Raw genomic sequence first — 25,944 nt, 5'->3', positions numbered from 1 at the left:
ACAGTGGCAGGGATGGTGTGTGACCCCAGAGCTTGGGGTCTCAGCTGACCTGGAGCAAGGGGGCTGGTGCTTAAAAGCCTCCCAGCCCAGGGGGCTGCCGCAGCCACAGCCACGATCTGAAGCAGCATTCCGGGTGGGAGATGTGAGCTGTCTGAGGTTCCACTCTGTCCCCACGATGGCAGCCAGGCCTCACCTGACACCGTGACTGCCCTGCTAAGGGACATGGGACAGCAGCAGTCACTGGGACGGACAGCCAGCGGCCTGCGCCGCACGCTCCACTCTGACCGCAGCGGCCCCACGGCTGTGCCAGCCCCACCTGGCTCTGCTTGGCTGCCAGGACTAAGCAGAGCTTGGTCTGGACCCTGAGTGAGTCGGTAAGGGCAGAGCTCCAGAGGCCAAGCCTGTCTTCAGCCACCAGACCCGCCCTGGTTGCCAGACTCATGAGCCCAGCCAGTATCTGAAGCCTTTGGGAGAATGACACCACAGACACTGACCTCAGAGCTCAGACTCCTGAAAACCTACTAAACAGGTTATTTTTAGTCTTTGTTTAAAGTAGGAGGTTGGCAGGAAGCAGGAAAGGGAATGACTTCCTTGGTGGTGCAGTGGTTAAGAATCCGCCTGCCAATGCAGGAGACACATGTTCAATCCCTGATCTAGGAATATCCCACATGCCATGGAGCAACTAAGCCTGTGCACAACTACTGCAGCCATGAAATTAGAAGGCGCTTGCTCCTTGGAAGAAAAGTTATGACCAACCTAGACAGCATATTCAAAAGCAGAGATGTTACTTTGCCAACAAAGGTCCATCTAGTCAAGGATATGGTTTTTCCAGTAATCATGTATGGATGTGAGAGTTGGACTATAAAGAAAGCTGAGTGCCATGAAATTGATGCTTTTGAACTGTGGTGTTGGAGAAGACTCTTAAGGCTCCCTTGATCTTCAAGGAGACCAAACCAGTCCATCCTAAAGGAAATCAGTCCTGAATATTAATTGGAAGGATTGATGTTGAGGCTGAAACTCCAATCCTTTGGCCACTTTATGCAAACAGCTGACTCATTTGAAAAGACCCTGATGTTCGGAAAGATTGAGGGCAGGAGGAGAAGGGGATGACAGAGGATGAGATGGTTGGATGGCATCACTGACTCAATGGACATGAGTTTGGGTAAACTCCAGGAGTTGGTGATGGACAGGGAGGCCTGGTGTGCTGCAGTCCATGGGGTCGCAAAGAGTCAGACACGACTGAGAGACTGAACTGAACTGATTCTTAAAGATCTTATTCAGAAAATCAAAAGACAAGCCACAATCTGGGAGAGAAGTACTCATATCTGATAAAGGATTTGGACTCAAAATAGACAAAGACCTCTTGAACAATCCCATAAAAAATGAGTAAAGATCTGAACAGACACTCAGCCAAAAAAAGATATACAGATAGTCAAAAACAAAAACATGCTCAACATCATACACCATTAGGGAATTACAAATTAAAATCATGAGCTATCACATCACACATATTATTAGGACTGCTGAACTCTAAATATATGACAATACCCATTCCTGGAGGCTGAGGAACAGCAGGAACGCCCCCTCACTGCTGGTGGGCACACGCACAGCCACTTTATAGCACAGTCGGGCAGTTTTCTCTGAAGCTAAACAAACCTCACCTTGGGATCCGACAATCATTATTTCCAGTATTTAAGAAAATGCTTTGAAAAATCCATGCCCAAATGCAAACAAAGATGGACTTATGCACAGCAGCACTATCCATAATAGTTAAAAACTTGAAGGCAAGTAGAGTAGGTAGAGTAGGCCACTCCAAAATATGCCTGTCTGGTGTGAGGATTATTTAAGTTAGCTTTGGGGGGCGGGGGGAAGAGGACTCTCAGTAAACAAAGTAGCAGTTGCCTTTTGTGAAGGACATTTACAACAGAGAAATCTCTGCATTTAAGGGTTGCCTCTGTTTGCACCAGAAATAGAAGGATAATCAACTCAGGTAACTTGTCAATGGAGAGGTCCTGTCTTAAATCTACCAACAATTGTACCCTTCTTTACTGTGTCTTGCATGATAACCTTCCGTAACTGGCTTCTCCCATTCCCCAGGGTCTTACTTCTGTCTTCAGCTGAAGATGGTATTTAAGGTGGTGGCTTAGGATATTTCAGGGAGTGACTCCGTTTCTGTGGTAGCTCCCCTGTATACAGTAGGCATTTGTTGTTTTAGTCACTAAGTCATGTTCAACTCTGGGATCCCATGGACTGTAGCCCCTCAGGCTCCTCTGTCTACGGGATTCCCCAGGAAAGAATACTGGAGTGGGTTGCCAACTCCTTTTCCAGGGGATCTTCACAACCCAGGGGTCAAACCCATCTCTCCTGTTTTGCAGGCAGATTCTTTACCACTAAGCCACCAGGGAAGCATAGAGGAGGTATGTTTCTGTTTTTTCTCCTGGTGATTTGTCTTTTAATATGGAAGGGTAGAGTGAAAATTGTTTTTCCTCCCATACATATGTAATGGAGTATTACTCAGCAGCACAAAGGAATGGACCACCAACCCTCAAAAGGCATGGTTAAATCTCACATGTATATTACTCAGTGAAAACGCAGTCTGAAGAGACAGCGTGCAGTATGACCTCAGTTATGAGGGGTGGGCTCAGTCTGTGGGTCCTCCTGTTTCCTGGGTCTCAGAGGGAGCAGGCTCCAGGGGGCCGTGGAGCAGATATGTGGAGTTCTGCTGCAGATAAGAAATTCAAACTGAAATAGAGACAAATATCTTATGATTTCTCCAAAACAGTTACAGAGCAATCAACTGGAAACCATATGAAATGAAATGATTGCAAACACAAACTGTAAAACTCACACCAAATTCACTCAGATTGATTAACATACATTTAAAATGCAAAACAATCAAAATTACATGTATATATAAGAAAATATACATGGCCTTGGCTTTGGTCTGAAGATCATGAGCTTTGAGTTTTAACACAGATATAGCCAATATACAAAAGAAAAAAATATTGTGGACTTTATAAAATTAAAGATTTCTCCCCTGAAAGACCTTATTCAGAAAGTCTAAAGACAAGCCACAAACTGGGAGAAAAATATTTGCAAACACATATCTGATAAAGGATTTGGACCTAAAATAGACAAAGACCTCTAAAACAGCCCCAGTTTAAAAAAAAATAAATAAATGGGTAAGGAGCTAAACAGAAACACCTGGCCAAAGGAGATATGCAGATGCTAAATATCATACAAAAAGTATACAAAAGTATCATACTACTAGGGAATAACAATTAAAATCATGAGATAGCACACTGCACCTATTAGCACTGCTGTGCTCCAAATATATGACAGTAGCGACTGCTGGAGGGTGAGGAACAACAGAAACCAGACACTCTCCTTCATTGCTGGTGGTTGCAGGAAGGGGGACCCCTTCCAGGGCCCGAAACTGAGCTCTCGTCTAACACTCAGAAATGAATTGTCCGAGGAGACACATGTGCTGACAAAGAAAGAGATTTTATTGGGAAAGGGCACCCAGGCACAGAGCAGTAGGGGAAGGGAATCCAGAACAGCTCTGTCACATGGCTCGCAGTCTCGGGTTTTATGGTGATAGGGTTAGTTTCCGGGTTGTCTTTAGCCAATCATTCTGACTCAGAGCCCTTCCTGGTGATGCTGAAGGAGGAAAGTAGGCTGAACGGGTTCCATCTTGAAAATCAGTCTCCATCTTGAAACCACCGTGAACTTTGGACCATATGCCTGGATGCCCACCCGATGGACACTAAATTATGTGCTCAGTATCCATGGAGATGACATACCCATCAGAAAACCGATTCCCAGATAAAAGGCCTCCAAGGACTCGTGCGCAGACATCCCGTCACCAAGGGAGTGTACTAATTTACCCCAAAGCAACACAAATTATCTGTACAATGCCTATTGATATACGTTACCCTGTTTATCCAACTAAGACTTACTGCATATAAACCATAGCTAGCCTTGACTGTATCTCTCTGTGGGCTTGGGCACGTGCACTTACGGTATATAAGGTTGTCCCAAAGGCTGGTCGGGGTCTTTGGCTAAGAGGAGACTCTGCCTTGGGCCAGCCGGTGTAATACATTGCACTCCACTATTTGCATGGTCCTTCTGAGTGAGTTTGCTTCCTGGAGAGTGTGGCTACAGCAATGCACACCCTGTTCAGCCAAGATGGATGCCAGCGAGGGTCCTGGGAGGTGGTCGGACATGTGGTGTCTCCTTTTGACCTTTCCTGAACTCTTCCGGTGGGCGGTGGCTTATGAGTTCTGTGTTCCTTACCAGGAATTTCTGTCACAAAACAACTCATGCAAATGGTTACCATGGTGCCTGGCCAGGGTGGGCGGTTTGAGTCAGTGTGCTTCCCTAGCAGTGGGAGGCTTGTACAGCCACTTGGTAAGATAGCTGGGCAGTTTTCTCCAAAGCTGAACAAGTCTCATGTTGGGATGCTCAGTATTAGTCAACTGCTTTGAAAATCTATCTCCAAATTCAAACAAGGATGAAATTATGCACAGCAGCACTATCATAATAGGTAAAAACGAACAAATCAGAATATCCTTCAATAGATGAACACACAAGCAAAGTGGGATACATCCATGTCAGGGCAAATAGAATATACCACCCCAAAATATGCCTTTCTGGCATAAGGAATATTTCAGTCTCATTTAAAACCAAAAACAAACAAACAAAAAAAAAAAACAGGAATCTCAGAAAACTCTACGGAGATTCCTCAGTTGTGAAGGACATTTACAACAGAGAAATCTCCGTATTTAAGGGCTGCCCCTCTTTGCACCAGAAATAGGATGATTAAACCTCAAGTAGATCTTTTCAATGGAGGCTGCTGCTGCTGCTGCTGCTAAGTCGCTTCAGTTGTGTCTGACTCTGTGTGACCCCAGAGACAGCAGCCCACCAGGCTCCCCTGTCCCTGGGATTCTCCAGGCAAGAACACTGGAGTGGGGAGCCCTGACTTAAATCTGCAAACAATCATACCCTTCTTTACTGTGTTTTGCATGATAACCTGCCAAAACTGGCTTCCCTCCTCCAAGGACTTTCTCCTATTGTTTTTATCTGAAGATAGTATTTTAAATTATGGCCTTGAACGTTAAAGGGAGTAAGTACCTCACTTTCTCTGGGTAGCTCTTGTATATACAGGAGGCATGTGCTTAGTCGCTCAGTCATGTCCGACTCTTCGCGACCCACGGACTGTACCCTGCCAGGCTCCTCTGTCCATGGGATTCTCCAGGCAAGAATACTGGAGTACGTTGCCATTCCCTCCTCCAGGGGATCTTCCCAACCCGGGGATCTTCCCAACCCTGGGATCAAACCCAGGTCTCCCGCATTGCAGGTGCATTCTTTACCATCAGAGCCACCAGGAACACACATACAGGAGGTATACAGGTTATTAAACTTCTGTTTTTCTCCTGGTAATCTGTTTTTTTCTTTTTTACAGGGGAAGTCTCTACCAAGAATCTGGAAGGGTAGAAGGAAAATTGTTTTTCTTTACAAGCATATACAATGGAACACTGCTCAGCAATAGAAAGGAATGAACCATCAGCCCATATATTGTTAAGTGAAAGAATCCAGCCTAAAGAGGCTGCACATGCTATTGATCTCAAAGAGGGGGCATTTATAACCAGGAAGTGTTAATCTTTAATTTACACTGGATCTGCTTCTGTGACTTCAACCCTGTTTTGTTATTATAAATATACATAATGGCCTGCCTCTGGGAGACAACCTGAGCCTCCCGCCTGTGAAGGACGAACTGTAAGGAAGTGAGGCTAACACATCCCCCTGCCTGAGGCTTGCCATTCTAGGAGACATCTGCAAGGATTGAAAAGTCTTTTTGCTTTGTTTTCTCACCTGCTCCCATTTCTGATCCATAAGAGCCTGGCCACCAGGCCCTGACAAAATGGATGTTTTGAGGTACGAGCCTGCATCTTCTCAGTCAGCTGGCTCCTGAGTTAAGTCTCTTCCTTGCCTCAACACCTCATCTCTCCGATTCATTGGCCTGTTGTGAGACGAGTGAGCTTGGACTCAGTAACAGAGTAAGCAGGGGCATGAAGTGGGATCTTAATTCCCTGCCCAGGAACTGAACCTGGCCAGCCTGGATGAAAACCAGGAATCCTAGACACCAGAGCAGCAAGGGCTAGGAGCTAGAAGATATTTTCCCTTGACTCTTTGTCCTAGGGAAAAATGCATTTATCACAGAGGCAGAAACTGTAAACGCAAGTATAAAATTCATTATTATAGAAATAGCCTAACAACAGGTGGAAGACCACATAGAGAAACAATTTGTTTCGTTGAGACAGAAGCAAGGGAGAGAAAGTGTGTAGGCAGCCCCCTGGTGAGGAGGAGCACAGTAAAGAGGTGGTTAAGTCATTCATACAGGCCAGTTCTTCCGGGTCTCTGTCTTCCTTCAGCCAGTTATCTGGTTTCTTTTTCAACCTAATCTACACTGGGACCCTCCCGTTGGTGTGCACACACCCCTCAGCCAAGATGGATCTCAAAGTGAAGGTTTCTGGGAGGAGCAACTCATTATGGCCTGGCATTGTCCCCAGACCTTTAACCCACCAAAAGCCTTCCTGTGCACGTGTAGTGTCTCCTTGTCCCAAAAGAGGGGGAGCAGCCATCCCTGAAGCCTTTTCTCACGTAGGGCTTTGCCCTTCTTTGTCGTTGCCTTGACTACTACCTTGACTATTGCCATGACTGTTACTCTAAGATGTTTACAAGAGACAAACCCTGGCTATTTGCCCTGTTTCTGTTGTCATTTCCATTTCAGAGGGCAAAAAGGAGGCTGATTGCAAATGCCTTAACTGGAGTCCAGCTATCTCTTGTCTCAGGAAAATGCTAAGAGTTGTGAGTATCCAGCTGAAGCCCACTTCTTCATGCCCCTTGAAATGCAAACAGGAGGCCAGTTGCTAGTGTCTAACCTGGAGCCCAGCTATCTCCTACATCATTATGGCCCCATTTATGACATCCTGGATGAGGCAAAGCTGCACAGATAATAAGCAGATCATGGGGTGGGGGTTAAAGGAGTCCATGTGATCCTTTGGAATGGATACCTGTCACTATGCATCTGTCTAAGCCCACAGATCTGTATAGCCCAAGGGTCGATTATAATCTACTGGATTTTAGTTGTTTTGGGTGTAGGAGGGGACACACAATGTGACATCGCATCTAACTGTAACAAATACATAGAAAAACCTCACTGTACTGGACGAGGCAACAGGTGCTGACAACTTGGAAATGAGCAGAATCTGTAGACTAAAGGCAAAATGGAGCTTTCATAGACAGTGGGCTCTATTTTACAGAGGTCTTTCCAGGGTGTGGTAGCTAAGAACACTCAAACCTCTGAACACGTCACCTGGAAAGGAGCAACATGGAGAGAAATGGCAGATAATGGGCACCGAGCTCCTCACTGTGGGACTGAGAATTACAGATAAACGGAGGGAGAGCCTCTGCCCTGGTGACCCTGGATCTGGACTTCCTGGGAGGATGACGTGGGGAGCTGACTAGCTGGGGGAAACGCACAGACCTCTGCAGTGGGGTCTGAACTGTGGTCTTGGAGAAGACCTGCACACGTAGGAACCTCACGCCCCATCTTTCCCCCCATACCTGCTGGAAACACCCCATGATCTATGAGGTGCAGATTTTAAGACATTCTTGACCCCAGGCAGGTACAGGAGTGTGAGGGTCTTGCTTTCCCCTAAGCTGTCCTAGAACCCAGGCCCTGGAGGTTGGAGCCAGGATGGGGGTGCCTGGGCCTCTAACCAGCAGCTGGTGGGAAGAAAGGAGACCAGTCCTGAGGGCAGGAGCTCCCTGACAGCTGTGAGCCTCGGTGCCCTGATACAATTCATCTCGAGTGGGGACATGAGCGGGGCTTGTAGTAATTTCTTTTTCCACCAGGGATCCTTTGATGAAAGGGCTTCCCCGGTGGCTCAGTGGTAAAGAACCCACCTGCCAATGCAGGAGATGCAGGAGAAGGGGATTTGACCCCTGGGTTGGGAAGATTCTCTGGAGGAGGAAATGGAAGCCCACTCCAGTATTCTTGCCTCAAAGATTCCAAGAGCAGTGGAGCCTGGCGGGCTACAGTCCACAGGGTCAGACATGACTGAGCATGGTCACACACCCTTTGAAGAAACCACGCAACGCTGGGCTCAGAAGTCTCCTGATAGGGTTTCAGACTCTGACACGGAGTTTTATAGGAACAGACAGAAGCTGAGCTCCTGCCAGCCAGTCCTTTCTGGCTGAGTTGATTCCACCAGGACTGCACCGCAGTCACCCGAGTGGAGCCTGCTGTGATCCACATGCCTCTGCCTGGCCTCTCCTCTTCTTGCAACGATTCCAGTGACATTTCCAGCCTGGACCCTCTCCTAGACCAGGCGCATCTATCCAGCCACCGCATCCCTATCTCACCTGGAGGGTCAAGAGGCCTCTCAGAGGACTGTGATCCTGCTGCTTCCACACCCAGGAGACAGCCCAGCCTCCCCTGGTTGCTGAGACCAGACACGCAGGGCCTCCCAGTCTCCCACTTCCTCGTGCCCCAGTGACTGCCAGTTCCCCCTCCAGAGCCTACGGCCAGTCACCACACTGACTTCCCTCTATGGCCACAACCTTTGCTCAAGCCTGCTCCCTCCATCAGGCCTTAGCAAAGCTCCCTGCCCCTACGGTGTATCTCACACCCCATCCCAATGTGGTCTTTCTGAAGCATAAACTGTGGAACCACACGCTGGGGTCATAGGGCAATATTTCCAGAATTAGCTAAGCTCCATGGCAACCACTTTCAAGGGTCATTCCGTTTGTCGTGAGTCATTCTGTCCCTTGGACTTCCCTGGTGGCTCAGATGGTAAAGCATCTGCCTACAATGCAGGAGACCCGAGTTCAGTCCCTGGATCAGGAAGATCTCCTGGAGAAGGAAATAGCAACCCACTCCAGTATTCTTGCCTGGAGAATCCCATGGACAGAGGAGCCTGGTGGGCTACAGCCCACGGGATCGTGAAGAGTCGGACCTGACTGAGCGACTTCACTTCACTTTTCATTTCACATTCTGTCCCTAAATAGCAAGTAGGCATACTCCATACTAGGGGCAAAGTAGGCAATCAAAAGACCCCCAGCCAATGATAACACCATCCCATCTCATAGGAACTTTGTCCTGAGACCATAACAACTGGCTACAAGCCCATGAAAGGGGTCAGCTCTTCCTGGTCAGTCAGGAAGTCTGCTCGCTGTCTCCTCAGTGGCCCTCCCTACCTCAGTCCTCTGTTCTCAGCAAATTCTCTCTTCTAAAATACTGCCTGCTCTGTCTGTGTGTCTCTCTGTCTCTCTCCCTGCCATGTAAGGACACAGTGTTACACATATTACCCTTTGCTCACCCTTACAGCACTGCCTTCCCCTTGGAGTTACATATCAGAAGGCCACAGAGTCACTGAACTGCTTGAGTCAATTACTGGGCTACTGACACCAGCCAAGGGCTGTTTTTGACAAGATCCTAACACCTCTGTTCCTCATCACTAAGTCCTGACTGCAAGCCCTTGTCTTATATAAGCCCCTGGACTCCTCAAAGGAGGGGGCACAGTTCTCAAGGCATGACCCTATGGGGTTCCCCTCTCCACTAGCTGGAAATTTCTATTAGGAAGTTCTGTTCTGTAACTTCAGAGTTAAATTATTATGCCTTCAAAGTTTTTATAAGGCATTCAGCACAGACCTTTTTCAATGTATAAATCGAGCCAAAGCAAAATTCCTATTTTTAAATAAGAGGTTCTGGGATCGCCAGAGTCGGGTAGAGCTGAGGAAGTCAGGCCCTTTTTGCCTCAGTTCAGTTCAGTTCAGTCACTCAGTCATGTCCGACTCTTTGCAACCCCATGGACTGCAGCACACCAGGCCTCCCTGTCCATCACCAACTCCCAGAGTTTATTCAAACTCATGTACATTGAATCAGTGATGCCATCCAACCGTCTCATCTTCTGTCATCACCTTCTCCTCCTGCCTTCAATCTTTCCCAGAATCAGGGTCTTTTCCAGTGAGTCAGTATTCGCATCAGGTGGCCAAAGTATCGGAGCTTCAACTTCAGCATCAGTCCTTCCAAAGAATATTCAGGACTGATTTCCTTTAGGATGGACTGGTTAGATCTCCTTGCAGTCCAAGGGACTCTCAAGAGTCTTCTCCAAGACCACAGTTCAAAAGCATCAATTCCACGGCGCTCAGTTTTTTTATGGTCCAACTCTCACGTCCATATATGACCACTGGAAAAACCGTAGCTTTGACTAGATGGACCTTTGTCAGCAAAGTATGTCTGTGCTTTTTAATGTGCCGTCTAGATGGCACCCCACTCCAGTACTCTTGCCTGGAAAATCCCATGGACGGAGGAGCCTGGTAGGCTGCAGTCCATGGGGTCGCTAAGAGTCGGACACGACTGAGCGACTTCACTTTCACTTTTCACTTTCATGCACTGGAGAAGGAAATGGCAACCCACTCCAGTGTTCTTGCCTGGAGAATCCCAGGGATGGGGAAGCCTGGTGGGCTGTCAGACGTCTATGGGGTCGCACAGAGTCGGACACGACTGAAGCGACTTAGCAGCAGCAGCAGCAGCAGCAGCAGATTGGTAATAGCTTTTCTTCCAAGGAGGAAGCGTCTTTTAATTTCATGGCTGCAGTCAGCAACTGCAGTGATTTGGGAGCTCAGGAAGAAAAAAAAAAAAACACTCTCACCACTTCCATTGATTCCTCATCCTTTTGCCATGAAGTGATGGGACCAGATGCCATGATCTTCGTTTTTTGAATGTTGTTTTAAGCTAGCTTTTTCACATTCCTCTTTCACTTTCATCAAGACGCTATTTAATTCTCCTTCACTTTCTGCCATAAGGGTGCTGTCATGTGCGTATCTGAGATTATTTCAGGCAGACTCTCCTTCTCCTGGTGCTGGGGATCCCAGTTCCAACCTCCTGCCTGAGAATGCAGCCTTCTGACACCTAAGAACTCCCAGCAGTGCACAGTGAGCCCTGAAGGGACTCGTCTGGACTTGCTGTTTGTGAGATGCTGTAGGGGAAAGGAGTGAGACTCAGGCCCGGTCTTCTTTGCTCAGGCACATCCCACTCATTTATTGCACAGCCCAGGAGGCCAGCTGGCCCTAAGGGTCCCCTTGCCCCCAGGATCCAGAGGGCATGGCAAAGTGCTGCCTCCTTGTGGACATTTCCTGTAACTACAACATGACCACAGGCACCTCAGTTCAACACAAAAGGCCTGGGATTCCCAGCCAGCTGCCCCCAGGGAATGGCAGTGGATGTTCAGGAAGCCAACTGCCAAAAGAAAACTGTCCTCACAGCCTTAAAGGAGAAGAAAGGAAGAAAAAACAGAAAAGCACAGGCACACCCAACCTCCCCACCAGGCAAGGCTCTCAGGATCCCTGATTACTGCAAGGATGCAGATGGAAAAGACAATGGGAAGTCACATTGCAACACTCACTAATGCCAACATGGCACGGCTATAGGCAATCAGCGTGGGAGAGAGTCTGGAGGAAGAAGAACCGCCCTAGGCTGTGGCTGGAAACACCCACTGACAGCAGCCACTAGAATGCAGACAGACAGTCTCTGAATGCCTGAAAGAAACCCTCTCAAGTCAGGCCTAAGGTCATTCCCGCACCTTGGCCTGTCTCCTGAGAGCTCCATCGATCAAAAGGCACATCAGCCCAACTAACCTCGAGCACTGCTTCCTCAGGAGCCTAGACACACACGTCGCAAAACCCCCAACGAGAGACTGAAGCTTAAACAAAGTGTTGTACATAGATCCAGTAGACGGTTTCTCACTCAGAAAAAAAGACCCAGAAAGTAGGGAACTCTAACCCTGGGAGACACGGATGGCTGGCCCATGAAGGGTAGGAGGCCAAGAGTAGTCAGGCAGGCAGAGGAAGATCCGAGTATATGAAGTCTAGTCTAGGCCAAGTGAGGACAGACATGGGAGGCAACAAATCAACATCCCAGAAAGAGATGCTGAGAGTTCAGTCAAAGAGAGCGTTTCGGAAAGAAAGAAAGAGCACGGCCTGGGACAAATCAGCGGGTAATTACCCAAAATGAAAGCAGATCTGTCCTGTAATGAATCACCCACGTGGACTGTACCCTTTCCTCTTCCCTTCCATCCACACAGATGTACAACTCTGTAGCTCTAAGAGATTATCCAGACCAGTTATCGGTTATCTTCCTGCTTTCCATTGGCAAAAAAAGGGTATCTGAGGTAGAAAAGGCATAAAGACCTGATGCTCAGCACTCTGCTCGACCTCCTAAGGCAGATAGTACCCCCAGAACCATAGAGAAAACCCAGAGATGACTTCATACCTGAATCAGGCGACAGTAAAGTGACAACCGTCACAGCAGGTCGACTGGATATGCTGCAGGTAGTACTAGCAAGATGTTAAAGAAAGGGGAGGAACGCAGTGCCTACTGTATGATGTCCAGCCTCCCTGACTTGGGATGCTATCCCGTCCCTGGAGGCCGAGCAGGCTTGAGTCCCACTGCTGAACTGGGGTGAGGTCAAAACAGTTTGGCAGGGTGCCCTTCACTGAACAATTTTTAAAGGTTTAGTGTGTGCTGTGTCAGGCTGGGACAACCTTATGTTGTGGGATCAAGGCCACTAGGAATTTCAAGGCAAAATTAAGCCAGTCTTCACTTCTGCTGGTCCTGGGGATCTTAGCTCAAGCCTGCTTCCTGTCAATGCTGCCTCCTGGCATATAAGCACCCTCAGCAGTGTACTGTGGACCCCGAAAAGATCAGTCTGGATTGGGGGTTTGTGTGATGCTGTATGGGGAAATAGTAGTGAGACTCGAGCCCTTTTGCTTTTGTTCAGGTAGAATCCAGATAGATAGTTCAGGTAGAATCTATAAACACAGAAAATTAATCAAACTGGTCACATGGGCCACAGCCTTGTCTAACTCAATGAAACTATGAGCCATGCCGTGTGGGGCCACCCAAGATGCATGGGTCATGGTGGAGAGTTCTGACAAAACATGGTCCACTGGAGAAGGGAATGGCAAACCACTTTAGTGTTCTTGCCTTGATAATCCCATGAACAGTATGAAAAGGCAAAAATATATGACACTTAAAGATAAACTCCCCAGGCCAGCAGGTGCCCCATATGCTACTGGAGAAGAGTGGAGAAATAACTCCAGGAAGAATGAAGATAAGGAGCCAAAGTGCAAACAATGCCCAGTTGTGGATGTGACTGGTGATGGAAGCAAGCTCTGATGCTCTAAAGACCAATATTGCATAGGAACCTGGAATGTTAGGTCGGTGAATCAAGGTAAATTGGAAGTGGTCAAACAGGGGATGGCAAGGGTGAACACTGACATTTTAGGAGTCAGTGAACTAAAATGGACTGGAATGGGTGGGTTTAATGCAGATGACCATTATATCTACTACTGTGGGCAAGAATTCCTTAGAAGAATAGAGTAACCCTCATAGTCAACAAGAGTCCAAAATGCACTACTTGGGTCTAATCTCAAAAATGACAGAATGATTTCTGTTCAAGGCAAACCATTCAATATCACAGTAATCCAAGTCTATGCCTCGACCAATAATACTGAAGAAGCTGAAACTGAAAGATTCTATGAAGACCTATAAGATGTTCTAGAACTAACACCCCAAAAATATGTCCTTTTCATTATAGGGGCTGGAATGCAAAAGTAGGAAGTCAAGAAACACCTGAAGTAATAGGCAAATTTGGCCTGGAAGTACAAAATGAAAGAGGGCAAAGGCTAACAAAGTTTTGCTAAGAGAACACACTGGTCACAGCAAACACCCTCTTCCAATAACACAAGAGAAGACTCTACACATGGACGTCACTGGATGGTCAATACTGAAATTAGATTGACCATATTATTTGCAGCCAAAGATGGAGAAGCTCTATATAGTCAGCAAAAAACAAGACCGGGAGCTGACTGTGGCTCAGATCATGAACTCCTTATTGCCAAAGTCATACTTAAAAGGAAGAAAGTAGGGAAAACCACTAGACCATTCAGTTATGACCTAAATCAAATCTCTTATGATTATACAGTGGAAGTGACAAACAGATTCAAGGGATTAGATCTGATAGAATGCCTGAAGAACTACGGACAGAGGTTCATGACAATGTACAAGAGACAGGGGTCAAGACCTTCCCCAAGGGAAAAAAAAAATGCAAAAAGGCAAAATGGTTGTCTGAGGAGGCCTTACAAATACTGAGAAAAGAAGAGAAGTGAAAGGCAAAGGAGAAAGGAAAGATATACACATCTGAATGCAAAGTTTCAAAGAAGAGCAAGGAGAGATAAGTAAGCCTTCCTCAGTGATCAGTGCAAAGAAATAGAGGAAAACAATAGAATGGGAAAGACTGGAGATTTCTTCAAGAAAATTAGAGATACCAAGGGAACATTTCATGCAAAGATGGGCACAATAAAGGACAGAATTTGTATGGACCTAACAGAAGCAGAAGATATTAAGAAGACGCCGCAGAATACACAGAAGAACTGTACAAAAAAGAGCTTCATGACCCAGATAACCATGATGGTGTGATCACTCACCTAAAGCCAGACATCCTGGAATGAGAGTCAAGTGGGCCTTAGGAAGCATTGCTACCAAAAAGATAGGGGAGGTGATGGAATTCCAGTTGAGCTATTTCAAATCCTACAAGATGATCCTGTGAAAGTGCTGCACTCAATATGCCAGCAAATTTAGGAAACTCACCAGTGGCCACAGGACTGGAAAAGATTAGTTTTCATTCCAACCCAAAATAAGGGCAATGTCAAAGAACATTCAAACTACTGCACAACTGCACTCATCTCAAGCTAGCAAAGTAATGCTCAAAAGTCTCCAAGCCAGGCTTCAACAGTACATGAAGTGTGAACTTCCAGATGTTCAAGCTGGATTTAGAAAAGGCAGAGGAACCAGAGATGACATTGCCAGCATCCATTGGATCATAGAAAAAGCAAGAGAATTCCAGAAAAACATCTACTTCTGCTTAATTGATTACACCAAAGCCTTTGACTGTGTAGATCACAACAAAGTGTGGAAAATTCTTCAAGATATGGGCATATCAGACCACCTGAACTGCCTCCTGAGAAATCTGTGTGCAGGTCAAGAAGCAACAGTTAGAACCAGACATGGAACAATGGACTGGCTCCAAATTGGGAAAGGAGTACGTCAAGGCTGTATATTATCACCCTGCTTATTTACCTTATATGCAGAGTACATCATAAGAAATGCCAGGTTGGATGAAGTACAAGCTGGAATCAAGATTGCTGGGAGAAATATCAATAACCTCAGATATGCAGATGGCACCACCCTTATGGAAGAAAGCAAAGAAGAACTAAAGAGCCTCTTGATGAAAGTGAAAGAGGAGAGTGAAAAAGTTGGCTTAAAGCTCAACATTCAGAAAACTAAGATCATGGCATCTGGCCCCATCACTTCATGGCAAATAGATGGGGAAACAATGGAAAAAGTAACAGACTTTATTTTCTTGGGCTCCAAAATCACTGCAGATGGTAACTTCAGCCATGAAATCAAAAGATGCTTACTCCTTGAAAGAAAAGTTATGACCAACCTAGACAGCATATTAAAAAGCAGAGACAATACTTGCCAACAAAGGTCTGTCTAGTCAAAGCTATGGTTTTCCAGTAGTCATGTATGGATGTGAGAGTTGGACCATAAAGAAAGCTGAACACCAAAGAATTCATACTTTTGAACTGTGGTCTTGGAGAAGACTCTTGAGAGTCCCTTGGAATCCAAGACCAAACCAGTCCCTCCAAAAGGAAATCAGTCCTGAATATTCTTTGGAAGGACTGATACTGAAGCTGAAACTGCAATACTTTGGTAACCTGATGTGAAGACCTGACTCATTGGAAAAGACCCTGATGCTGGGAAAGATTGAAGGCAGGAGGAAAAGGGGACGAGATGGTTGGATGGCATCACCGATGCAACGGACATGAGTTTGAGCAAGCTCTGGGCATTGGTGATGGACAGGGAAGCCTGGCGTGCTGTGGTCCATGGGGTCACAACGAGTCGGACAAAACTGAGCAACCGAACACAAGATGTGCTATGTTTATATGGTAGACTATTTCTCACTCATGTAAAACCGTCACTGAAGCTAGGGAATTGCGACACTAGTAGTCACAGGGATGGACTTTGAAGGGCCACACACTAAGGGGAGTCAGCCAGGCAGGCGTAGAGCATGGTGCATGAGGCATTGTCCAGTAAATGGAAAGAGGGTGTTCAAGTCAACAAACTTACAATTCAGAAAGAGACTCTGAGGATTCAAAATCAAACAAATGGTTCCAGAAAAAAAAAAAAAAAAAAACTGAAGTGAAGGGATGGAACAAATTAGGAGGTCTGTACCTAAATTGATTTAGGTCATACCTGAATGGTCTAGTGGTTTTCCCCACTTTCTTCAATTTCAGTCTGAATTTGGCAATAAGGAGTTCATGATCTGAGCCACAGTCAGCTCCTGGTCTTGTTTTTGCTGACCGTATAGAGCTTCTCCATCTTTGGCTGCAAAGAATATAATCAATCTGATTTCGCTGTTGACCATCTGGTGATGTCCATGTGTAGAGTCTTCTCTTGGGTAGTTGGAAGAAGGTGTTTCCTATGACCAGTGCGTTCTTTTGGCAAAACTCTATTAGCCTTTTCCCTGCCTAGATCTGATAGACAGAGTGCCTCATGAACTATGGACACAGGTTCGTGACATTGTACAGGAGGCAGGGATCAAGACCATCCCCATGGAAAAGAAATGCAAAAAAGCAAAATGGCTGTCTGGGGAGGCCTTACAAATAGTTGTGAAAAGAAGAGAAGCGAAAAGCAAAGGAGAAAAGGAAAAATATACACATCTGAATGCAGAGTTACAAAGAATAGCAAGGAGAGATAAGAAAGCCTTTCTCAGCGATCAATGCAAAGAAATAGAGGAAAACAACAGAATGGGAAAGACTAGAGATCTCTTCAAGAAAATTAGAGATACCAAGGGAACATTTCATGCAAAGATGGGCTTGATAAAGGACAGAAATGGTATGGACCTAACAGAAGCAGAAGATATTAAGAAGACGCCACAGAATACACAGAAGAACTGTACGAAAAAGAGCTTCATGACCCAGATAATCACGATGGTGTGATCACTGACCTAGAGCCAGACATCCTGGAATGTGAAGTCAAGTGGGCCTTAGGAAGCATCACTACGAACAAAGCGAGTGGAGGGGATGGAATTCCAGTTGAGCTATTTCAATCCTGAAAGATGATGCTGGGAAAGTGCTGCACTCAATATGCCAGCAAATTTGGAAAACTCAGCAGTGGCCACAGGACTGGAAAAGGTCAGTTTTCACTCCAATCCCAAAGAAAGGCAACGCCAAAGAATGCTCAAACTACCACACAATTGCACTCATCTCACACGCTAGTAAAGTAATGCCCAAAATTCTGCAAGCCAGGCTTCAGCAGTACGTGAACCATGAACTTCCTGATGTTCAAGCTGGTTTTAGAAAAGGCAGAGGAACCAGAGATCAAATTGCCAACATCCACTGGATCATTGAAAAAGCAAGAGAGTTCTATAAAAATGACTATTTCTGCTTTATTGAATATGCCAAAGCCTTTGACTGTGTGAACCACAATAATCTGTGGAAAATTCTGAAGAGATGGGAATACCAGACCACCTGACCTGCCTCTTGAGAAACCTGTATGCAGGTCAGGAAGCAACAGTTAGAACTGGACATGGACCAACAGACTGGTTCCAAATAGGAAAAGGAGTACGTCAAGGCTGTATATTGTCACCCTGCTTATTTAACTTATATGCAGAGTACATCATGAGAAATGCTGGGCTGGAAGAAGCATAAACTGGAATCAAGATTCCTGGGAGAAATATCAATAACCTCAGAAATGCAGATGACACCACCCTTATGGCAGAAAGTGAAGAGGAACTAAAAAGCCTCTTGATTAAAGTGAAAGAGGAGAGTGAAAAAGTTGGCTTAAAGCTCAACATTCAGAAACTAAGGTCATGGCATCTGGTCCCATCACTTCATGGCAGATAGATGAGGAAACAGTGGAAACAGTGACAGACTTTATTTTTCTGGGCTCCAAAATCACTGCAGATGCTGATTGCAGCCATGAAATTAAAAGATGCTTACTCCTTGGAAGGAAAGTTATGACCAACCTAGATAACATATTGAAAAGCAGAGATATTACTCTGCCAACAAAGGTCCATCTCGTCAAGGCTATGGTTTTTCCAGTGGTCATGTATGAATGTGAGAGTTGGACTATAAAGAAATCTGAGCGCCGAAGAATTGATGCTTTTGAACTGTGGTGTTGGAGAAGACTCTTGAGAGTCCCTTGGACTGCAAGGAGATCCAACCAGTCCATTCTGAAGGAGATCAGCCCTGGGTGTTCATTGGAAGGACTGATGCTGAAGCTGAAGCTCCAGTACTTTGGCCACCTCATGCAAAGAGTTGACTCATTGGAAAAGACCCTGATGCTGGGAGGGATTGGGGGCAGGAGGAGAAGGGGATGACAGAGGATGAGATGGCTGGATGGCATCACTGACTCGATGGACATGGGTTTGAGTGAACTCCGGGAGTTGGTGATGGACAGGGAGGCCTGGCATGCTGCGATTCATGGGGTCTCGAAGAGATGGACACGACTGAGCGACTGAACCGAACTGAACCTAAATTGACAAGAAATCAATATATCTAACAAGCAATCCATGAAGATAATCCTCTTTCTGCCTTCCTTCCTTCATTCCTTCCTTTGACATATGCACAGAAATCTTTATCCCTAAGAGATAATTCATAAAATTTATCTCCTGTTGAAAGGTTGTTGCTGAACCATGAAAGTCGCAGGGATTCTCAGCCTCCGGAGGAGAATTCAACCCGGGGCCAGAGACAAGGCTTGAGAGTTTTTGTGTAACAGTTTTATTAAAGTATAAAAGAGATAGAGAAAGCTTCTGACATAGACATCAGAAGAGGGCAGAAAGAGTGCCCCCTTCTCTAGTGTTAGCAAGGGAGTTATATACTTTTTAATTAGTTATTGAAGTGAAGTCGCTCAGTCGTGTCCGACCCTTTGCGACCCCATGGACTGTAGCCCACCATGCTCCTCCATCCATGGAATTTTCTAGGCAAGAGTACTGGAGTGGGTTGCCATTTCCTTCTCCATAATTAGTTATTACAATGAATCAAAAGAATGTCTGGAGGTTGTGAAGATCTACTAGACCCACTCTCATAATTTACATTTTAAGATAACACGATTAGCCAGGTTTTCAGGAAGGAGAAACTGTGCTCAAGCAGGATACACTGTTGTTATATAACCCTTAGTGCAGAGTTTAAACTGAGTTGTTTATTGTGTAACCATCAGTTCGAGGCTAAGGAATGTGGGAGGGAAAAGTTTATCCTTTCTTCCTCCTCGAGAACTCCAGACCCCTCTCTCCTTGGGGACCCCTGGATTTCTTATCAACCTGCCTAGGAGTTGACTCTCTCACTATCTTCCTGTTTATATTCGCAGAAAAGTGTATCTAATATAAATAACTCACAAGGACCCGATGCTCACCACTCCACTCAACCTTCTAAGGCAAAAAGTCCAGGGAAAAAAGTAGAGATTCCCCACAGATAACTTGCATTCCAGGCCCCTGTGATGAAAAGGACATCTTTTTTTGGTCTCAGTTCTAGGAGGTCCTGTAGGCCTTCATAGAATTGGTATTTCAGGTTCTTCAAGATTAGAAGTTGGGGCATAGACTTGGATTACTTTGATATTGAATGATTTGCCTTGGAAATGAACAGAGATCATTCTGTCTTTTTTGAGACTGCAGCCAAGTACTGCATTTCACTCTTTTGTTGACTGTCAGGGCTACTCCATTTCTTCTAAGGGATTCTTGCCCACAGTAGTTAATGGTCATCTGAATTCAGTTCACTTCAGTTCAGTCGCTCAGTCATGTCTGACTCTTTGCGACCCCATGAAGCGCAGCACACCAGGCCTCCCTGTCCATCACCAACTCTCGGAGTTCACTCAGACTCACGTGCATCGAGTCAGTGATGCCATCCAGCCATCTCATCCTCTGTCGTCCCCTTCTCCTCCTGCCCCCAATCCCAGCATCAGAGTCTTTTCCAATGAGTCAACTCTTCACGTGAGGTGGCCAAAGTACTGGAGTTTCAGCTTTAGCATCATTCCTTCCAAAGAACACCCAGGGCTGATCTCCTTCAGAATGGACTGGTTGGATCTCCTTGCAGTCCAAGGGACTCTCAAGAGTCTCCTCCAACCATAGTTCAAAAGCACATTATGGAGGTTCTTTTAAAAACTAAGCATGCAAGTACCCAGTGACCCAGAAACCCAATACCTAGAAGTAGATCCAGAATAAAAAGCAAAATTTTAAAAGACACCTGCACTCCAATGATCATGGCAGCCCTAGGTACAACAGCCAAGACAGAGGAGCAACTTAAGTGCACAAGGACAGATGAATGGATACAGAAAATGAGATGCATATACACGATGCAGTATTACTCAGGCATAAAGAAGGATGAAATAATGCCATTTCTAGTTATAGGGAAGAAACTTGAGGTGATCAAACTAAGTGAAGCAACTGAGAAAGGGAAAGAGAAATAATATAGAGCATCACTTCTGGTGGAATCTAAACACGGATACAAATGAACTTCATTACAAAAGACAGATTCACAGACTTAGAACTTACGGTTACCAAAATGGAAAGGTGGCGGGGGTGGGGGAGTAATTAGCTGGTACAGATCCGCACATACTTGTTAAAGCTGGTGCCGTCGGGTTGTTCAGTTGCTCAGTCACATCTCTTTGCAACCCCATGGACTACAGCCTGCCAGGCTCCTTTGTCCACGGGATTCTCTAGGCAAAAATACTGGAGTGGTTTGCCATTTCCTTCTCCAGGGGATTTTCGCAACCCAGGGATTGAGCCCAGGTCTCCTGAAAGTCTTCTGCATTGCAGGTGTATTCTTTTACCACTGAGCAAGCAGGGATGCCATAAAACAGGTGCTGAAGGGCTCTAAATAGTCACAAGTTTGACAAGGCTTTAAATGACATCTGCCCTCAAGAAACGTCCTGGGGTATTTCATCAGAAAAGAATTCCAAACAGGGCCAAGATTCAGGAAGCCTCTTTCAAGGGGTAAACTGCACACACAAAGCATAAAATGATAAAAGCGCATGGAGAGACACTCCACGACAGCAGTTATTAGACCAGTGCCACTCGGAGCTGCCACAAGGTACCGCCTCACGCTGGCCACGGTGCCAGCGTCAAAACGTTCTACAAAGAATAAAGATAAAATAAAGAAATAAAATAAAAGATCTGCAAAGAATGTACAGAAAATGAAACCCTCCTACAATCTTTTTGAGAACGTAAATGGTGAAGCCACTGCGGAAAACAGCATGGAGCTCCCAAGGAACACAGACATAGAGGTATCACATGACCCTGCAATCCCATTCATGGGCTTAGGTCCAGAGAAAGTGAAGTGAAATTTGCTCAGTCGTGTCTGACCCTTTGCAACCCCATGGTCTATCCAGTTCATGGAATTCACTAGGCCAGAACACTGACGTGGATAGCCTTTCCCTTCTCCAGAGGATCTTCCCAACCCAGGGATCAAACCCAAGTCTCCCTCATTGCAGGCGGATTCTTTACCAGATGAGCCACGAGGGAAGTGCAGGTCCACAGAAAATCGCCATTCAAAACAACACGTGCCCCTTGGTTTTCAGGGCAACACTATTTCAACAGGCAAGACGTGGAATCCACCAGAAGGTCCACTGACGGGATAATGAAGACTAGGCGGTACATCTGTACACTGGAATACTGCTCAACCATGAAACAGGGAAATGAGGTGCAGCAGCAGCACGATGGACCAAGAAATCATCACAGAAGTGAGGGAACTCAGAGAGAGAGAGACACATCATGAGATCTCACTTGCGGGTGCAATCTACAAATTCACACCAATGACCTAGTGTACAAAACAGACTTCACAGCCTGAGAAAATCAAACTATGATTATGAAAAGAAAGTTAGACAGAAGGGATAATTAAGAGTTTAGGATTAACTATACACACTAATATTTAACAATCAAATAGGACCTAGTGAATAGAACAGGGAAATCTACTGAACAGACTGCAATAATCTATGTGAGGGAAAAAATGGAGAAAGAATGGATACGCTTCTATGTAAAATTGAATTAAGTTCCTGTACTGCTGAAACTAACAAAACAATAGAAATCAACTTGACTCCAATAGAAAATAAAAATTAAATTACCTGAAATCCATCTAGGGAACCCCAGACAGTGCCGACCCTATGGATTTGACATGTGATACACTATGCCATTAATATGACACCACCAAAGGTTTTCACTCAGCAGAACACAGAGCAGCAACCCATTCAAAGGCGCCTCACCTCATGTGAATGTCCCAAGATGAAAAGAAGAAAAAGGACCACTGGTTAATTAGGGCAACACCCTCAGTTCAGATGTTGGGAATCTCCGAGGGGCAAGACACACTGAGGTGAAGAGCAGACACAGGGTCTCTGGGCACAGGATCCGGACCCACGTGGTTAGGGTGAGACCCACACAAATCCCCAGACCCTGCATCTGGGGTCGCATGACCCTTGGTTAGGACACCAGGTCTCTGATGGCTGGGCCCCTATGGCAGAAACGAGTGGGTTCCTGGAACCTCCTGGGATGGTAGAAAGAAGCGTAGGGTGGGTCTCCTCGCCCCATGCTTGTCCCAGAGAAGTCCTCCTCTCCTGCCCTTTGGTTCTGTCTGACACTGTTTTAACAGCTGTCACAATAATGTTGAACACACTACCTCAGTTCCAGCAGGCTCAGTTCTTTGTTTTCCCACTGAGGTGTTGAGAAAACATACACCAGGCGCAGGGCTAGAAGATGAGGGGCAGGTCTGGGCTCTGCTGACCAGGGATGGCCGACTGGAAGGCAATCACATAGCAACCTCACCTGCTGCCCGTTGGTTTTCTGCTGGATCCCTGCACCCTGGAATCAATTTACCAGGTGAGGCTGCCTCCCTACTCAAACCGAATCTGCTGGCAAACCAGGCAGCCCACCTGTGGGGTCTCCATGAGCCCCAGGGCAGGTGAACCTCAGGAGGAAAGACTGAGAGCCCAACCGCAGCACTGACCCTTGGTAGGGCCATGGAGCCCCACTCAGAGGAGGGCACGTCACCCAGAGAAGCCACCTCAGCTCCAGACCCCAGACATCTGAGCACTGACATTCAGACACAGGCACAGAATTTTCCAGGACAGAGGCCAGGCCAGTCTGCACCCAGGTCTCCACGTCTGAGTGCACACAGAACAGTCAGGTGGAAATATTCTCATTGTAGAAAGCACGCAGTCTTGTCTAAACATAATCAGTGCAGACAGGATTGAAAAGTCAAAGTGTTCATCGCTCAGTCATGTCTGACTGTTTGTGACCCCCATGGACTGTAGCCCTCCAGGCTCCTCTGTCCATGGGATTCTCGAGGCAAAAATACTGGAGTCGGTTGCCATTCCCTTCTCCAGGGGATCTTCCCGATCCAGAGATCGAAGCCAGGTCTCCTGCACTGCATGCAGATTCTTTACTATCTGAGCCACCAGGGAAGCCCCTAAATAAGACAGAGAGGTCTAAATCCACCATGTAGACAGAACTTGGTCAGGTTTAAACTAGCATAAAATTGCTCTCCCTGGAGGCACAGGTCATACCCAGGCAGGGTCTCTCATCGTTGGACAGGGGGCTCACCCTCGTGTAGGAGCTAGCACATAAGTTTCTTAAAGAAGAAATCATCACTGGGCTCCACATGTCACCCAAATCAGGAAACTGAAAGAATCTTTGTCATTTAACAGTTCAACAGCCAGAGCAAAACTGTTACCAGTATCTTTAGGCACGTGGTGGTCAGGATCCAGGGGAGATCCAGGGATTTCTAGAGTTGAGCCCGGGGTCCTGTACAGACAGACAGGAAGTACCCTGATTCTATCATCCAAGGCTTCCAGCAGGAGGCAACCACACTGGAAGCCTTCTAGAAAAGGATATTCTTTATCAGAATAAAAATTGTTAAAATTTAAAGATACTAGTTATCATTTGCCAACCTAAAATATTCTTAAAAGCCTGGCTCCCAGATCTTTGTGGTTCCCACTGGTTCCTTTGTGTTCAGATTGTCAGGGTAGAAACAATCCATCATTTCAAATTAGTTTCTTCTAATTCTGTTATTTGCTATTATATGAAGGAAAGGTCACATTTGAAAAAATACCTAAGAAAATTCCTGCAAAAAAATTGAGTCAAGGAGCCCATAAGCTGCATGAACTCTGTCTTCTAACAGTTTCAATTTCAAAGACTGAGGGAAGAAGGAGAAGTGGACAACAGAGGACAAGATGGTTGGATGGCATCACCGACTCAATGGACATGAGTTTGAGCAAGCTCTGGGAGATGGTGAAGGACAGGGACGCCCAGAGTGCTGAAGTCTACGGGGTTACAAAGAGTCGGACACGACTGAGAGACTGAACAACATCAAGCTTCAATTTTCTGCCTGGAGGAACCTGATAAAACGGGCTCGCTGGTTTTTTCACTTCTCTGTTCAAACTCTGCTAAAGTGAAATGGATATCATACCAACACGTGAGAGTTTCTGAGTTTTGAGATGTCACAACAAGGTAAGAGGTTCTGGTGAAAATAACGCTGCTGGTAAGCAAAACCTTCTTAAAATAAAGCTTTGTTTCAAATTGGATTTAAATACAACACTACATGGTTACATGAAGTAGGAACCAAGAGTTTAAATATAGCAGGCAATGTGTGAAAACAAATTTGATATCCCATATGGGAGAAGGCAATGGCACCCCACTCCAGCACTCTTGCCTGGAAAATACCATCAATGGAGAAGTCTGCTGGGCTGCAGTCCATGGGGTCGCTAAGAGTCAGACTCGACTAAGCAACTTCACTTTCACTTTTCACTTGCATGCATTGGAGAAGGACATGGCAACCCACTCCAGTGTTCTTGCCTGGAGAATCCCAGGGACGGGGGAGCCTGCTGGGCTGCCATCTATGGGGTCGCACAGGTCACAACTGAAGCGCCTCAGCAGCAGCAGCAGCAGCATGTGAGAGTAAAAGCTACTGGTTTTTGCAGTAGTCATGTACGGATGTGAGAGTAGGATCACAAAGAAGGCAGAGCACTGAAGAACTGATGCTTTTGAACTGCGGTGCTAGAGAAGACTCTTGACAGTCCCTTGATCTGAAAGGAGATCAAACCAGTCAATCCTAAAGGAAATCAGTCCTGAATAGTCATAGGAAGGACTGATGCTGAAACCAAAGCTCCTCCAATCCTTTGGCCACCTGATGTGAAGAGCCAACCCACTGGAAAAGACCCTGATGCTGGGAAAGAGTGAAGGCAAATGGAGAAGGGGACGACAGAGGAAGAGATGGTTGGGTGGCATCACCAACTCAATGGACAGCAGTTTGAGCCATCTCCAGGAGATGGTGAAGGACAGGTATTCCTGGCGTGCTGCAGTCCATGGGGTCACAAAGAGTCAGACACAGCTTAGCAACTGAACAGCAGCAACAGCATGAGAGTGACATTTCTTGTCAGATCTGCAGGTGTGCACAAACTGGTTTAGAGCACTCTCCAACATAGACCGTCTCTAAGTCTGATTAGGTGTGCCACAACTGCATGAGTCAAAAGGTAATGTATTCATTCCAGGATGGAATAGAATGTTACTTTGAACAGTCTGTAAAACTTACACAGAGTCTGTAATCCACTCAAGATTCAAATCATAAAACATCTACCTGAAATTTAAAGCCTCTTGGAAAGTTGTGTTCTATCTATGAAAACATTTCATAGATTTCTTTTCATAATCATTTTTCACAGTGATAACACTTTTAACTCCTCAGTTGCTGATGTTATTACCAAGATAAACTTGTCCTCATGGGTGTGCGAGATGAAGTTGATCCACTGTGATTGCTCTCTGGTCAAATGAC

General features: G+C 46.0%; 1 protein-coding gene across 2 annotated transcripts in view; it reads right to left on the bottom strand.

The window, feature by feature from the left end:
* Window positions 1-3,485: 3,485 nt before the first annotated feature.
* CFAP100 (cilia and flagella associated protein 100) overlaps window positions 3,486-25,944 on the bottom strand; it is a 52,014-nt gene continuing 29,555 nt past the window's right edge. The window contains exons 18-19 of one of the 2 annotated variants that reach the window (XR_009492277.1): window positions 4,022-25,201; window positions 3,486-3,660 (exon numbers count right to left, since the gene is read on the bottom strand). Coding sequence is in view for 1 of the 2 variants with exons in the window: in XM_059879670.1 (XP_059735653.1) it covers window positions 25,124-25,201 (78 nt within the window). In the remaining variant the exon portion in view is untranslated. Of the gene's footprint in view, window positions 25,202-25,944 lie in introns of both variants that reach the window. The other variant, XM_059879670.1, reaches the window with a different exon arrangement.

This window comes from Bos taurus, chromosome 22 (genome assembly GCF_002263795.3).
Source record: "Bos taurus isolate L1 Dominette 01449 registration number 42190680 breed Hereford chromosome 22, ARS-UCD2.0, whole genome shotgun sequence".
Classification (NCBI taxonomy): Eukaryota; Metazoa; Chordata; class Mammalia; order Artiodactyla; family Bovidae; genus Bos; species Bos taurus.
This window is presented reverse-complemented; position numbering and strand designations above follow the sequence as displayed.